Raw genomic sequence first — 16,088 nt, 5'->3', positions numbered from 1 at the left:
GATTATTTTGATCATGTGCATTATTGAGCCCAGTTTCTAGCCAACAAACCGTCTCAGATTCTGACCAGTTGCTTTGCTTTACTGCAACCAGAAGCTGCACTGAGGGAGCTGAAGACGGCAGCAGCCTAAGGGTTCTCAACATGCATCAAGTGAAGTCAAATACAGCGTGCTTACCCCACTGAAGACTGCAAACACCACTAACTCGCACCGGCGCTCCATACTTTCTCACTTAGTTTGTATTTTTGTAAGGCTGTAAGTACCAAACACTCTGTCCTGGGCAATCCTGTTAAAGAAAGGGAAAGATAGTGCTGCAAGGCAACACACATGGTCCCACCTCCACAGCTGGGAAAGTGCCTATTACACAGGTGATGCTATCGAGCAAGGGAGGGATGCAGCCCTGGCTGAAGAAATAGTTCTTCTTCCCACACTCACTTGTTCCTCACTCATCTGGACTATCTAACAAACACAGAGAGACCAAAGGGAAATAGAACAAAATATTGTAGAAACGAATGCATGCTCTAACATCCAAATCCGCTTTGATCACATCCGGCTCCCTACTTTATTTGCTCTGCTGATATTCTACAGATGGCTTTTACCAGCTGGAAAGCTGAAAAAATAGCAAGTTATAGACAATAACATTAGGGAACAAACCTTGAAATTATTTCCCTGCAAACACCAGAAACCTACTTCCAAGCCAGTCATGCATCAAGACACCACATCGCTGAGAAACAGTCACAAACAGCCTGAGTTTTGACCTGGATGCTCACAGAAGAGTTGCAGCCCGCAGGCTGAGCCCTTTCTGTGGCTGCAGTTTCCCTCCATATACAGACCCTCACGCACGTTTAAGAGCAGCCTTTCGGCTTCTCAGAGTACGAAGGGAGCACAGAGAGATGGGAAACAAGGCCAAGCAACAAGCCTCTCGCCTCTCTGTAGCTCATAAGACCCATCTAAGGCAAGGTGAAAATAGATATCCCTCTACACCAGTTTAATACTCTGTGTAACAAGTATTAGTGGTTTCAGCTTGGCACATCCACAGGACAAAAACCTTCAAGGTAGTTAACACCTGGGTTAGCAAGGCAGCCAGAAACGTAACAGGCTGTGGTGAATTAACCACTTCATCAGCACCAAAAATGGCCTCTTTCCACTGATCACCATCGCCTGCACCATCAGCCTAGGTGGGTGAGTTATTGTGGAAGCTGTTGCTGCTGACTGCAGCATGGATAATAAAATGTGACAACGTTAGCCTACCAATCTGGCCACTTCTTCCAGATTATACCTACGTACTTCAGGACTGGTGTAATGCACCAGGCATCTAAGTAAAATGCCTGGCACGCAGACGAAAAGCAGCATGACAAACTGAGAGAGAATCCAGCCTCTTGCGTGACGTTTTGAACGTAGCTACCAAGCTGATATGATCATAGGAAGTTCCACCTAAACACGAGGAGGAACTTCTTTACCTTGAGGGTGGCAGAGTGCTGGAACAAGCTGCCCAGAGAGGTTGTGGGGTCTCCTTCTCTGGAGATATTCCAAACTCGTCTGGACGCATTCCTGTGCAATCTGCTCTGGGTGAGCCTGCTCTGGTGGGGGGGTTGGACTGGGTGATCTCCAGAGGTCCCCTCCAACCTGTCATTCTGTGAATGGAAAAATTAATCAAAATTCTTAATTCAACATCAAAAACTTAATGGATGTTCTCCCTAAAATCAGGACATAGACTCATTTTAAACACTGCCTGAGTGAAGTCTCAGTCGGTAGAACAGGGCAGTTTCTCTCATGAAATAATAGGGCGGTTAAGAAGGACAGAAGCAGAATATCCCATATATTTTTTTATTGTTCAGGGTTACGATTATTCGATTTTGTCTGTAAAACGCTGTAACTTACCCAAAATTCACGAGCTGGAAAAAAAATGCAAAACGCCGATATAAGTTTAGGCAGAGTCCTAAGGCGATAAGCAAGCGGACAAAGAAACTCCTCAGAAACAAAGGTGAAAGCACACCCGGGAGGGGGTAACCCAATGCACAGCCACGACAGCCGTACAGCACAAACACACCGTTTCTGGGCAGGGACCCCACCAGGCGGTGTGATGTCTCGGCATGATGTTTTCCCGGTGGGACTCTTTTCCCTGTCATTTTTACAGCCTTTTCTCTCCAACCTGGGACCCGTTTGGTCGGATCCTGAGGCTCCTGTGGAAGGTGCCAGCTCCCTCCAATGACGGAGGTGCCAGCGAGGACATCAGCACCGGGATATACAGCAAAGCCCCGCTAAAGGGGTTTAGGTTCTCCTCTGTTTTCCGCCCGCAAAGGCACTGGAAATAGAGTTTCACCGCAGAAGGACGGAGGCGGAGAGCCGAGGCCCGCCCGCCGCTCGCACCCGCACCGCCGGCAGCCGCCTCCCGCCAGCCCCATGCGCATGCGCGGCCCCGCCGCTGCGCAGCGAGAAGATGGCGGCCTCCGCGCTGGGCTGGGCGCTGCGGGCCGCTCGGCAGGTCAGCCCGGCTCCCTCCCCCCCTCCCTCCCTCCCCTGTTCCCCTTCGGGGCCGCGTCCCGCCCGGCCGAGGCGCCGGGGAGCGGCGCGGGGTGGGGGGGCCGCGGGGCTTGCCAGGCCGCTGGGGGAAGCGGCGGCCGGCCGCGGGCTCGGCCCCGCGTCAGCCCAGGCCTCGCTGGAGCCGCGGGGCCCGCCGGCGGCGGGAGTAACGCGGGTGTGGGTGTAACGTCGGGGTGTTTGCGCCTCCGGTAGCGTAAATTCCCCGCTGGCTTTTGTGAACTGAAGTGGATCCCACACGGTATGTCTTGGGCAGGAGCTGCACTGCCAGGGAGTGATTTGAAAAAGCCTGACAGAAATGTTTACAGGAATAACTCATACTTGAATTGGGCAAACCGTACGTGCGACGGGCGGGTATTATAAACTTAATATTTGTCACTAGGTTCTCCCCTCACCATGCACAAGGCAAGTGCGGAGCTACTACGTGGACTGGAGGATGCTGCGGGATGTCAAGAGACGGAAACTGGCCTACGAGTACGCGGACGAGAGGCTGCGGATCAACGCCATCCGAAAGAACACCATCCTGCCCAAGGAGCTGCAGGTACCGGGCAGCCGCCCCGCAGCTGTGGCCGGGGCAGGGCACGAGCCCGCCCGTGGCTCCTGCTGCTGTGACACGCGCTGGGCCGCAGCGGCTGCTTTACAGAGCCGAGCCAGGTCACGAACACTTGCGTTTCCCTACCTCACGAGCACGGAATCACGCCATATTGCATAGCTATTGCTAGTGCCCAGTGATCTTCAGAGCCTCTGCCCTTTGGGGGTGTTTACAACAACAGTGTATTCTCCTGACTAGAGGTCGTTTGGTGTTTTGGTTTTTTTAAACCAGTGCTTCTCGGGTAAGCAGTATCTGTAACACCGCATACAATGAAGTCTCATTTTTCCCCTCACAGCTGTCACTAACATATGTATTCCTTACATTCCTATAATATGGGATATTATATACTTTTATAGTTCCCTAAATAAACTTCAGATTTTTTTGCCTATTTAAAAACCTGGAAGCCTGATCCAGCCAAACCCACCCATTTGTTCAATTACAAATATTTTACTCCTTGCCTGAGCGACAAGCATGTAAAAGCTGCATCAGACCTGGGTGTTAGATCTGATCTTAAAAATGCACATGCTCGCTGCCCTGCTCTCAGCCTTCCTTACTAAGCGTTGAAAACATGTGCAAGTATCAGAAATATTCTTACAATAGTCCTGTACGTATTTGATCTGGCCATGCCTTGTTGTGGGGACATCCTTTCACCCTTAAGCATTCTGGGAGAGAAAGTGTATGAATCTGGTTTTATGTATTGACTTTACCATTATCTTGGAAAGTCTAGTCTGCATTGGATGTCCTTACAGGGGAAAAAAAATTAATTGCAACTGACTTTGCTTTTGGTATGTCCTCAGCTGCTTTTGTCACTTTTTGAAGTCACAAAGTCATAGCAGCGGTTAGATTGAAGAAAAAGACTCCAGGAAAGTAACTTTTTCCTCCACTACAAAATGTTATTTGGGCTCCAAAATGAAAATCTTAAAAATTAAGCTGCAAGTCTTCTCTGAAAATATCAGCTGCTTTCTGAATAAAGTCACAGGAATTAAATAGGCCAAAAAAATCTGCAAGTGTTTAGCTGTTCTAGATAGATTGTATATATACAGCTATATACACAAATAAGAGGCACAACTGGACAAAACCAGTAACTGAAATACGTTCTGAAGACAAGGAAGTCCTACTGACCTTGCTTTTACTGAAGTTCAAAGTCACATTGCTGCTGTCTGGATGCCTTCTTCCTTTGAAGGCAAACATCCCTTTAGAAGATAGCCTTACGCTATTGCTTTTCAGCACTCCTGCAACATAATGGGAGTTTTTGTAGTCCAGCCTCAGACCTTCCTTTTACCTCCAACTGTGACTTCCTACCATGACTGAACACAGGATTCTTTTGAGCCCTTCTGTCCTTTAGAAAATAAATATGTTAAGAATGCTGCAGTTAGGGACACTTACCTAGCCTCAAGCAACTTCCTTTAGGTTGTGTTTCCCTGCTGAGCTCACTTCTTGTTCTGAAATTCCATTTGCTGCTACCTGGTGCTTCCTGAGAACTGCTGAGCTCTCTTGTACATGGGAAGACCTTTCCTTAAGCCTTCTCATTAGAACAGAGACACTTTGACTTGTCCTCTGCCTGTAGCTCCTTCCAACATATCCTATATGAGATTCCTTTTACTGACAGCAAAGCATATTTGGGAAGGCTGTTAACAAGGAACACGTATTTAAGTTCAGCTCATCTTAAAGGACTAGCCCACCCTGCAACATGGACAAAGCTAAGCAGATTTTGACTAACAGTAGTTACTGGCATGAGGTTGTTCAGTCTGTATAATAAGGTTAACTTTGGGGTCTCCATGTGGATCATTTTACATTCACTGTTAGGATGCCCAGAACTCAGAAAGAAAGGGTCAAGTGAGGAAGACGGGCGCAAGTTCCCTATCAAATAACAAAGCGTACTCATGAGGTGGTAGAGAAGCTTGTGGTGGTACCTACTCTACAGCTAGATTTTGAGGTCTGGCAATAAGCCCCCTCAAAATCCTGGGTCACACAGATAAACTCTATGCTGTGGTCTTCTGTTTTAGGAAGTGGCTGATAAAGAGATTGCCAACTTGCCCCGGGACAGCTGCCCTGTGAGGATCCGAAATAGGTGTGTCCTGACATCCCGCCCTCGGGGGGTGAAGCGGCGTTGGAGGCTCAGCAGAATCGTTTTCCGCCATTTTGCTGATCATGCTCAGATGTCTGGGATACAGAGGGCTATGTGGTAGATCACTGCACGGCTATACATTCAGGCAGAAAACACAAAACAGGCTCAGTTTGTGTGTTCGAGTAATTAAAGCGAGACTGTCCTAAGAGTCCAGCATCAATATCAAATTAGTAAGGGAAGGATGCGAAGCTGTGGTGATTCATTAAACTCTCTTACTGGATTGCGATTGGTATCAGCTAACTTAAGAAGCAGCATAACTGCACTAAGCTGGTCTCTATGAGAGGCAATTTTATATGGGGGTGGGGGCAGAAATCAATACGTGATCATTGCAGAACTAAGCTGAAGCTTGCCAGAAATAAAGACATACAGCACAAGGCTCGTTTAAGCAATTTTTTTGCCACCATATGGTAAGTTCACTATGGTAATTTGGGTAAAAGCATAAATGAAATTATACAACAGGGCAAAGTAGTATTCTGCCATGAACAAGGATGAGCACAAACTGAAAATAAAACATGGCCTCAAGTTTAGATACTTTTCCTATGCAAACTTAATATACGTATATTAACAAGCAGACAAAGTGGATGAAGGACCTGTTAGAAACTACAACGTGCTAGAATTTATCTCCTGCTTGTAGTGCAGTGCTTGGTCCAGTGCTTTAAGAAGAAGGTAGCAATTAAGTCCTAGTCCAGACCATAACAGGAGAGTAATGGCTTCCTTAATCCATCAGGTAACATCAAACAAATCCGCCCTTGGGAGAGACACAAGGAAGCAGGAAGGAAACAACAATAGCGACAAGCCGGCTGCTAAGCTCACGTCTGCCCTGTACTCTTCTTCAGAGCAGGGCAATGAAGGGGAAATGGCTACTCTGTCCCGCTCCCTAGCTGTGGGGCTGAGAGGCTGCAACAAACAGGCCAAGTAAAACGGCATTGCCACCAGATGGAAGGCACTCAGACAGCAAACTGACAGCAGCCCATCGCCCCCAGCTGAGTCAATGTTTGGAGTGTAAGCTAGCTCAATATACCTCCTGCTGTTACCTTAAAACCTTTGAAAGTTGATAGGAGAGAGTGGGGCTTGTCTCTCTTTTCGTCATACACTGCTAGAGCCAGGGCGAACTCTGTCCAGCATCAGCACCTCACTGCTCTCCGGTAAGTGAGGGCACCTCAAAGACACCCCAAGGAGGACACAGTGCAGGTGCTGAAGAGCTGCTTTCGTTTTCAAAATTAAACTGGTTAAACAGCCAGTAATTAATTTTTGAGAGTAATCATTAAATTTTAATACCACAAGATTAACACCATATTGTTTCTGCTCAACTAGCAAGTGCTTGAGATAGTGATTCTACTTTCTTCAGCATTTCTCCCTTTGTGACATGCTTTACAGTTCAACGTACTTTCCCACATCTAATCAAAAAACTGCACCCCGTGTAGCGAGCATGACATTAACTCCAGCAACCAGACGGGTACAGCTGTCACTTGTAGCAGAGGCCCATCCCAGTTTAGGATCCCTTTTCTTTTACATTCTGTTCTCAGTTTCACAACACACTCCACTCAATCTGAGATGCTTTTTCAAGGAGGGGTAAGGATATACCTACACTCCACTCTTCAGCAAATGGTGAACAACTTGACTGAAGGAAATGCTTTATAAGCTATTTTATTTAAATATTTTCTCCAACTTGAAATGGAAAATGACTGTCTCTGTTTGGAAGAAGGTTGTGTAAACAATGATCTTTGCAGCACAGCATGTCTCACATGGAAGATCAGTATTAAGGGGGCCCTTAAAGTACTTTCAAATATCCATTGGTATGTCCCCTTTGGACTGCTTTTCCCTGCTTTCAACCCAGGCCTTGTTGATGGTGCGCTTCATTTCATCATCCCCTTCTGCATACATCTTCTTTAAAAGGTTCATAAGCCCTTCGCTAGGATCTGAGGTGTCATAGGCAGCCTTCCTGCAAGATGGATACATACAAGAAGATCAGTATATCTAACAATTCTGTGCAAAAAATTAAACACTAATATTTGTTTGAAACATCTGGGTAACAGTGAGGATTTCACTTTGGCAAAGCCTTTAGAGCCCAAGAGTCTCAGTCAGCTTCCAAGTAGGGAGAATCCTCAAGAGTACCCTTAAACTAAGTGCAAGTTGAATAGTATACCTAGAGCTCTCCCACTAAGGATGATGGGAAGCATTTTGCAGTAAACATGACCCTGGAAGCACCACACAAAATTAATTTTAGGAGGCAGGAGTGAAATATAACACACACAGAAAGCACCAATGTCTGAGCTGTTACGTGACAAGTGAATAAAAATAGAAAAAGTGACCACACTGAGCTCTTTGAAGTGACCACATTCACAACCCAAAAGGCACTTTCTGCTTCCCGTTCTTCAGATTATCTCCAGAGGTTAACTGACTCGTTTTTAACACCTTGCATTTCAAAGCCATTTTCTCAACTTAAGAAGCCAGCTGACAAACCGTGCCACCCATGTGGTAAGCACCTGGGTATGACGTGCCCCCTATTACCAGACTGTACATAATGCCCTCTCTGGCAAAATTGCCTCTCTCCATCCTGTTTTCTAAAATCCTCTCAGTATTTACTAGTGCAGCTGCAAGCTATCTGAAAAACATGCAGATCAAAACAGATCGGCAGAGGGAGCGAGTTCCCCCAGCACGGGGCTAACCGCCAGTCTCAGAGCTGAGCTCTCAGAAGCTGGGAGGTGCATTTCTGAAACCACTCGTTTGCCATACTGTAAATCCTCAACACCTGGAATAAGGCGGCAACGCTAATCGCGACAGGCTGGGCAGCGCGCAGGACTTCTCTGCACAAGGTACAGGCTTAACAAAATGACTCTGTCTCTCCAGCAACCTGCATTAGTAGCCGAGTCGCCTTCTCTTAATCTCCAGTGATGCCATTTGAGGGGGGAAGGTAGTAAGTTCAGGTACAGTTAGGTAGGACTAATCAAATCATCCTATAAACATACACAAAGTGAACAGCTGTTGGCAGGCATGACTTTCTCAAAAGTGAGTGTTTCCGTGCTTCAAGGTAGGTATACACATTCTCTTCTGGATAAGAACTCTGTGTGTATTGAACAATAATATAAAATCATATACGTTACATAAAAACATCTCTTGTCCCCAGGTGTTTCCTGTAATTTACGACCTTTATATATCCAGTGTCTAAACTGCTTGTAGGATTGCTCCCAAGCACTGGAAGCGATACAAATTAGCTTAAGACTTTGCATAATGATCTAGGTAAGCAAAGACCTGTTTTGCCAAAAGGACGCTGGGATTTTTGTGCAGGCACTTCACACACAGGTGACAAAATAGTAATTATTTCGACCAGCATAGCTGCAGGGAATATATATGTATTTCTATACAATATACACTTAACCTAGAAAAGTCAACCTCACTGCAGCAGTTTTTGCAATGAACGCAGCCATCAAAATATAAATGAATCTTTAATTGGTTGATTACCTTTACCACTCTCACTGCAGGTCTTATCTATCATATTTCCTATGATGCAGCCTTCATCATTAGCAGTAAAGCAGTAGAAGAGTGGCAAAGAACTACTCAAAGTGTAGCTCTTCCACTGGCAGTCCTACTAGTACCCAAAAAAAAAAATCCCAATCTAACAGTTCTCAAACACCTTAAGGGCTTGTCCCCCAGAACAGCGATTCTCACAGTCTGACTGCCCGGTCAGCAGAGCTGCTCCCTGGCAGTCCTAAAGCCATTTGGTGAACAAGAAATGGAAAACGAGATGGAGGGTTGAAGAGACACTTACTCTTTCTCTTTGCTTTCTTTTTCCACTTGAGTGAGACATTCCCATTTTTCCTCCCGCTTCTTCCTACACATCACAAGGACCATGTCTGTCTTTATCTGTATGGAGAACAGCAAGACATGAATTCAGAACACTTCATAAAGGGATGCTAGTCACAACCACAGGGAATAAGATTAGCTTATAACATAAATGCACGAGCATAGAAAGAGGTTTATCTCAGCTATTGATTCTTACGTAGCAGATAGAAATTGTAGTATGTACTCAGCTTCGGGGTACAAAGTATTAATCTCATTGTGGACAATTTAAATGGCGTGATTAATATAACACTAGTAGAGAACTATAGTACCAATACAGAAGAACATACAGTGCTGCAGAAACCCCATTCAGTGATTCTCAGGATGCTAAAAGTACCCAGGACTGTCGGGTAAAGGGTGGCTATAGCAAGTTCAGGTAGAGGCTCTCCCAATTTATTTCTCCAAGGATAAGAAACTAGTGTTAGGGCATTGCTTAATCTTGCAATATGTTTTCAAGTTACAAGCAAAGCCTGTTTAACTGCAACCCTGACCTAAATTTCGCAAAGAACTCCTGCGTGCCACAGCACACAAGAGTCTGCTGGAGCTTTAGCTTAGCAAGTACGTGACCGCTGCTCGCTTTTACGCCGTGTTAAAAATCACCAGAGCATCGCTCTCATTTATTGCAGTTTTTTTAATTTTACACTGTCCTAGTTTTAGGGCAATTTCAAATGGAACCTTCATTTCTTTACCTCCGATGTCACTAAGCGCAGCGCGCAACTGCGCAGAATGCACAAAAAGTATTTGAGACATGCCTAAGCCCAGAAAGGTGCTATGCATAGCAGAGTATGGATACTATCACCAGTCGCAGCCATCAGCACTTCAAGTGTTATTACTGTTCAGTTCTGGAGCAACCCACCCTTAGGAAGACAGAGCAGGTTTCAGACTTTGCTTTGGGTATTATGCCAATTTAAGCTCCCAAGATTTCGGTCTGCTGACAAGTCGCTCAGACCTTTAAATTGCAAGGAATTTTTCAGAGGTATTTAAAAGCACAAGGATGCAAATGGATGCTTAGTGGGATTTTCTGCTTAATTATTTCTGAAATCCTGTTGGAGAGCTATTAAAACAAGCGTAAAATATCCAGACATGACCTTTTGAAATAGAAGCCCATGGCTTCTAGAGAATAATTCCACAGTTATGACAATTACAGATAAATAAGAATCACATTCACAGTGAAGAGACTTCACAGACAGAGGAGAGGGACCGAAGGTTAGCACCGAGTCTCTTGAACTAGAGCCAGGCAACGAACATGGTACTTTGAGAGGGACCTAAGTATCTCTAACGGACAAGGTGCACTGACCTTTCTAGAGCTGCCTTCCACAGAGATGGGTTTCAGGAGGTTGTTGAAGGTCATGGTGTAGTTCTTCCCATTCAGATTCTTCACTAGCAGATCAAATGACCTGGAACCAGAAAATGGAGGGAGGAAGGGCACATATATTCCAATCACTGTTAGACGATTGTGCCTTGCCACCAAAAACAGTGTCTGAAAGCCCTTTAGCAGACATATTCAAGGGTAGGAAGGCTCTGCAGAGCGATCTGGACAGGCTGGATCGATGGGCCGAGGCCAACTGGATGAAGTTCAACAAGGCCAAGTGCCAGGTTCTACACTTTGGCCACAACAACCCCATGCAACGCTACAGGCTTGGGGATGAGTGGCTGGAAAGCTCCCCCGCAGAAAAGGACCTGGGGGTGTTGGTCGACAGCCGGCTGAATGTGAGCCAGCAGTGTGCCCAGGTGGCCAAGAAGGCCAACGGCATCCTGGCCTGTATCAGAAACAGTGTGGCCAGCAGGAGCAGGGAGGTGATCGTGCCCCTGTACTCGGCGCTGGTGAGGCCGCACCTCGAATACTGTGTTCAGTTTTGGGCCCCTCACTACAAGAAGGACATTGAGGTGCTGGAGCACGTCCAGAGAAGGGCAACGAAGCTGGTGAGGGGTCTGGAGCACAAGTCTTGAGGAGCGGCTGAGGGAGCTGGGGTTGTTCAGTCTGGAGAAGAGGAGGCTGAGGGGAGACCTTATCGCTCTCTACAACTACCTGAAGGGAGGTTGCAGAGAGGTGGGTGTTGGTCTCTTCTCCCAAGTGACTAGTGACAGGACTAGAGGAAATGGCCTCAAGTTGCGCCAGGGGAGATTCAGACTGGATATTAGGAAAAAGTTCTTTACTGAGAGAGTGGTAACACAGTGGAATAGACTGCCCAGGGAGGTAGTGGAGTCACCCTCCCTAGAGGTATTCAAGGAGCATGTGGATGTGGCATTGTGGGACGTGGCTTGATGGGCATGGTGCTGTGTGGTGTGGGTGGGTTGTGTGGTGGTGGTTTTTTGTGGGTTTGTTTGGTTTTTTTTTTTGGTAATGGTTGGACTTGATGATCTTACAGGTCTTTTCCAACCTTAGTGATTCTTTGGAAAGCCTGTCAACAGACTTGAATTACTTTCTTCCCAGGGCTTTCAAATCTTCATTTGGATTTAATACTGAGGACTTAAAAGGACCTGTCCAGACTTCACAACAGATCAGGATCTCTTTGTACCTCACTGATCTCCTACAACCTTGGAAAGGCAGATTTACTTAATGTACATTTCTATCGCCATCAAAAAACAGAGCTAACAACTACATATCCTGTCAAGCATGATGAGGTGTGACAAGCATTTGTAAAATGAAAATACCCTGATACCCTCTAAGGAGAACAATACTTAAGGGCATGTGCTAAGTGCTACTAAAAACGAACACCGCTCAAGTTCAAAAAAAAAAGAAAAAAGGGAGTGTGGAGTAAGGGCTGATCCAGAACAGAATTCAATGCATTGCTGCATTTCAAATAGTGTTCTTCACCCATGCTCTCCCCTGTGGTGTGGTGCAACAAGATGAACTCACCTCTCTGTGAAATTCACCTGCACGTTCTCAGCTGGAAGCTTCTGGACTCCATTTAAAGAGATGTAGATCTTAATAAACTTATCTGATTGATCCCAACCTGCAAGTGAAAAAAAGAGGTTAAGTTCTAGCTTTCTTCCATAAACTTCACACATTCCATTCCAACTCCCTCCGCAAAGTCCCCTAGCAAAGACTAGGATCCCTGCCTTATTGAAACAATGTTCAGAGGGGTAAGGGAAAGACATGACTTATTCAGGAATATCTTGAGAGCAAAAGGAGGTCCTCACATGTAGCAGCACTGTTCCCTAGTTCCTGCAAATTCTGAGAGAAACCACGTATCAGCTCAGCTGAAAGGAGAGCAACCCTGTCTGTGCTGGGGGAGTCAGAGGTAGCTGTCTGCTTTTGCTGCGGTTTCCTTGACCCACTTTTTCCCCTGCTCCCCACAGGACAAGTATCTTGAGCAATTCCCTCTCCCTTTGCCTACATGGCGTGCAGAGAAGCCAAAGCTCACTCTTTCATTCCTGCTAAGCACTAGGCAATGGAAAAATACTAGTTGATACACCAGGGATCATTAACGCATCCCACCAGTAACATCACGCAAACAGAGTTAATACACGCTACAGCTGGGACGGCACAGTAAGCACCTAGTAGCTTTTAAAGTGGAGTCTCCAATATGAAATAAACACTTAGGAAGGCTCTAGAATGCTAAGTGGCAACTGTAACTCACACTAATGCCACCCTGCCTTCTCTTCAGAGAGATGCTAGAGCTCTAGTAAGCGTTCAGAAAAGTAATCCTACCGTAATTGTTTATTTTCACTGTGTACCCTCCCAGCAACGACTTTTCTTCCTCTGCCGCATCTTTTGGCCTCGGTGGAGGCTGATTCTTGATTTCTAGCTCTAGCTTGTGTTTCTCTGTCATCAGGACATCACGAAGTCGCTTCCTCGTGGCTTTCGTAAGCAATTCTTTAACCTCTTCCAAATCTTTCTGTAACTGGTTCAAAAATAAAAGACCACACGTATATATTAGATACAGTTCTTTTTACTCCAGGTTCGCAGCTGAGCTCTTTCAGGTACGGCGCCTTCACATTTCCCAGGCGTAGCAGTTTCAGGTTTATCAAGCCAGCAGGTTCCTTTCCCTCGACACGCATGAAGCCATCCCTTCCTCACTCCCTGGCCGCTCACCTTTTCACTTCCGGACCAGCGCGTATGTCAAGGTTTAGGCTTTCATCAATTACAAAACCAACAGGCACCGACAGAAGTTCGGCAGCTGGAACCAGCACCCACAGCCTCGACAGCCTCTGGCTTACGCTAAAGGCGCGCAGCGCCGCCCGGGGACGGACACACACCTCCACCCTCAGGAAACGCTCAGGCTGAAGGCTGCCGCCCGCCCGCCCGCCCCGGCCACACAACCCGCCCGGCCCAGCTCGGGCCGCGCCCCCCCGGCCCGGGCCCGCGGTCCCGCCGACGCGAAGCGGCGTCCGCCCCCGGTTCCCGTCAGACCACCCGGGGGGGCGGCGGAGCCGCCTCACCTCCTCGCGCGCTGCGGCCATGTCGCGTGCGGCAGCCCCCCCGGCGGCAGCGGCTCCCACGGCCCCTCTGGAACCTTCCGGCCTCCCGGCCCGCCCACACACCGCGCGAGCGCCGCGGAAGTGACGCAATGCCGCCGCCGCCACCGGACGCGCGCCGCGAGCCCCGCCCATTCCGCTGGGCGAGCGGAACAGGTCGCCCGGTCCCCGCCCCCCCCTCCCCGATCACCCGCTGGCGTTGCCATGGCGACACGCAGTCGGCAGCCGCGTTGCCAGGCCGAGGGGCGGGGCCACCGCCCTTCCCGCCTCCGCACGGCCCTCAGGGGCCGCGCGCGCGGCCCGGCGGCCGTTAGCGGGCAGTAACTGCCGCCTGAGGGAGCGGGGGCTCGGCCCGCCCGCGCTGGGCCCGGGGAGCGGCGACCCGGCGGCGGCTGAGGCGGGCGGGCGGGCGGGGAGGCGGTGGCTGACAGGCTCCGCCGCCGGGCGGGCTTTCTCCGGTCCCCGACCGCGTCTGGCAGCCGGCGGCCGAGGCGAGCGGCGGCGGGGCCCGGGCGGGCGGGTCTCCTGTGCGGCCGCAGTCGTTCACTCTTAGAGAAGGTTTGAAATGACCTCCCAGAGTACTGCAGCCTCGGTGGCAGTTGCCCAAGGAGTACAGCGAGGTGCTCCTCAGCACCGTTGCTGAATCAGCGTACCGAACAGCAACAACAGAGTTTCCATACCCCGGGTCCCAGTCGGGCGTTAACATGTCCCAGAGGGAATTAAAAAAGGCGATGATAATCTTTCTGTCAGTAAGCAAGTGGAAGAGTCAGCGCTTGCCTCCAGGTGTCTTTTATAGGAACCCCAGGCAGGATACAGCCCTTCAGCTTTTAAAAAATAGGTTTTTCTAAAAGAGGGTGCCAGTTACCTATTTCACCAAATCGAGGAATGCCAGCTGGTCTGCTGATGGGCTTAGGGGTTTTTTTCCCTTCTAAAGTGGACATCCAAGAATTAATTCATCTGTAAAGAAGGTTTTTTTGTAGAGGTATGGAGGGAAGAATAGATCGGATGACGGTAAATTCATAAAAAACCCAAAACCAAGGGTTTATGTTCAAGTCTGCATTCCACAAAGCAGTTTTAACAGACGTTGTACTGACGTGTTTATTATAACCCTCTGGTCCGGTGCTTCAAGATCTGCAGTTGAGAAAGGGTCAGGAAAGATCTGCATAACTAACTTTGTAGTTATGTTTCATTTTCGTAGCACTGGCCTTCAGCCTGTGCATCTTCAGGAATAGCATTTGAAGCTGGGCTAGTAGATTTTATCTGGAAAACACAATATGGTCAACCGGAATTTGCTTCTGTGGCACGGTTATTGAATTGGTTAAGAGCAATTGCTTATTCGGGAATTGTTTCCTTATGATCTTTCTGTTGAGCAGCCACTGAGACAAGAAAAAACTCCCTGTGGTTTTTTTCCTTAGCTACTAATCTTTGAGTTTCTCCACTCTCAGCTGTGGTCTTGTATTAGGAAGTGCTCATAGTTTTAGCATTTAAATTGGTATTGCTTTATAATTTAATTTCTGGCTAGAGGAGAAAATGCTTTTACTAACACATAAATGCATTTGCAAGTGAGCCTGTAATTTGCTTTTTTTTTCCTTGAGATTCTTTTTTAAAACCAGTGTTTATTTTGTTTCCCTAAGTCAGGAGCATTTCGGTGCCCGTGGCACTTCTGCTTGAGTGGCAGATTCCACATGGAAGAGTTGTCACTCTCGTAGGGTAAAAACAAGTTCCATGCAGCTCTCCTTTGTGTAAAGCTGCTGTAGCATCTCGATGCTGCATCCTCCCCTGTCTGGAAACAGAAGAGAGCCTGACAAAGCCCCATTTTCTTCTTCTGCACAGCCTCACAAAGGCCTTCTCTCCGGGGAGAGGAGTCAGAACAGTTCCTGCATCAGGAGGGGGGAAAGGAGTGAGGTTTGAGTTAGTAGGGGTACTTAAACTCAGCTGAAAGATCCTGGTGTAGTCTGTCTGGCAGACAAAATATAGTGCAGAGTGCTCTTCCGTGCTCATCAGCTCTAGAGATAGGGTGGGGAAAGCATCTGAGAGGGCTTTGAAAGGATGTGGCCTCTTTATCTAGCATGTGGTAGCCATCCCTTCTGCTTCTGTCTGTAGGTGTTGATAGCAACTGATGACAAACAGTCTTTGGATAGTGATGTGGAGGTAAATCAATACAAAATGTTATGTCTGGTAAATTTAATGTTCAGCTTTTCTACCTCTTTGCCTTCATATCTTCCCCTGACGTGCTGCGTGCTTTTCCAGTTATCTGGGAACAATGGCTGTTCATCTCAATTAATAAAAAAGAAATCCTAGAGCAATTGCTCACATGGAAAAATGGTTTTATAGAGCATTTGAATACTTCTGACTGCTGTAAATTCTGCTCTGCCCTGTTCCTGCTCAGCCATGCTTCTCCATTACGAGTCAGTTTGCAGTTCCTTGCCGTTTCCTTCTGCTCCCTCGGTCTCTTCCTCCAGGCATGCTGCCTCACGGCTGACTTGCATATTTCTCTTGTGTATTCCAGGGAAGCATGAAGTCCTTAACAACAACTCCTGTTGCCCCATTGCTTTCTATCAACAACCT

The 16,088-nt window shown here is 47.6% G+C and overlaps 2 protein-coding genes across 2 annotated transcripts; one reads left to right on the top strand and one right to left on the bottom strand.

The window, feature by feature from the left end:
• Positions 1–2,431: 2,431 nt before the first annotated feature.
• MRPS14 (mitochondrial ribosomal protein S14) lies at positions 2,432–5,632 on the top strand. The gene is made up of 3 exons (XM_059821862.1): positions 2,432–2,482; positions 2,921–3,079; positions 5,137–5,632. The coding sequence occupies exons 1-3, from the start codon at positions 2,438–2,440 to the stop codon at positions 5,317–5,319; spliced, it is 387 nt and encodes a 128-aa protein (XP_059677845.1). The 5' UTR covers positions 2,432–2,437; the 3' UTR covers positions 5,320–5,632.
• A 1,247-nt stretch (positions 5,633–6,879) lies between these two features.
• CACYBP (calcyclin binding protein) lies at positions 6,880–13,536 on the bottom strand. Its single transcript, XM_059821861.1, has 6 exons — positions 13,485–13,536; positions 12,754–12,946; positions 11,959–12,055; positions 10,396–10,495; positions 9,028–9,122; positions 6,880–7,200 (listed from the first exon to the last, which is right to left on the bottom strand). The coding sequence occupies exons 1-6, from the start codon at positions 13,503–13,505 to the stop codon at positions 7,041–7,043; spliced, it is 666 nt and encodes a 221-aa protein (XP_059677844.1). The 5' UTR covers positions 13,506–13,536; the 3' UTR covers positions 6,880–7,040.
• Between the last annotated feature and the right edge of the window lie 2,552 nt (positions 13,537–16,088).

This window comes from Gavia stellata, chromosome 10 (genome assembly GCF_030936135.1).
Source record: "Gavia stellata isolate bGavSte3 chromosome 10, bGavSte3.hap2, whole genome shotgun sequence".
Lineage (NCBI taxonomy): Eukaryota > Metazoa > Chordata > Aves > Gaviiformes > Gaviidae > Gavia > Gavia stellata.
Note: the sequence above shows the minus strand (reverse complement) of the source record. Positions and strands in the feature narration are given on the sequence as shown.

Excerpts from the sequence above, each read along its gene's own strand:
- CACYBP (XM_059821861.1), bottom strand. The coding sequence starts at position 13,505 with ATGGCCGCAGCGCGCGAGGAG. Across the intron at positions 9,123-10,395 it reads TGGAAGGCAGCTCTAGAAAG|ATAAAGACAGACATGGTCCT; the intron begins GTCAGTGCACCT and ends TTCTCCATACAG. Across the intron at positions 7,201-9,027 it reads AAAGAAAGCAAAGAGAAAGA|GAAGGCTGCCTATGACACCT; the intron begins GTAAGTGTCTCT and ends TCCATCTTGCAG.
- MRPS14 (XM_059821862.1), top strand. The coding sequence starts at position 2,438 with ATGGCGGCCTCCGCGCTGGGCTGGGCGCTGCGGGCCGCTCGGCAG. Across the intron at positions 2,483-2,920 it reads CGCTGCGGGCCGCTCGGCAG|GTTCTCCCCTCACCATGCAC; the intron begins GTCAGCCCGGCT and ends ATTTGTCACTAG. Across the intron at positions 3,080-5,136 it reads TCCTGCCCAAGGAGCTGCAG|GAAGTGGCTGATAAAGAGAT; the intron begins GTACCGGGCAGC and ends CTTCTGTTTTAG.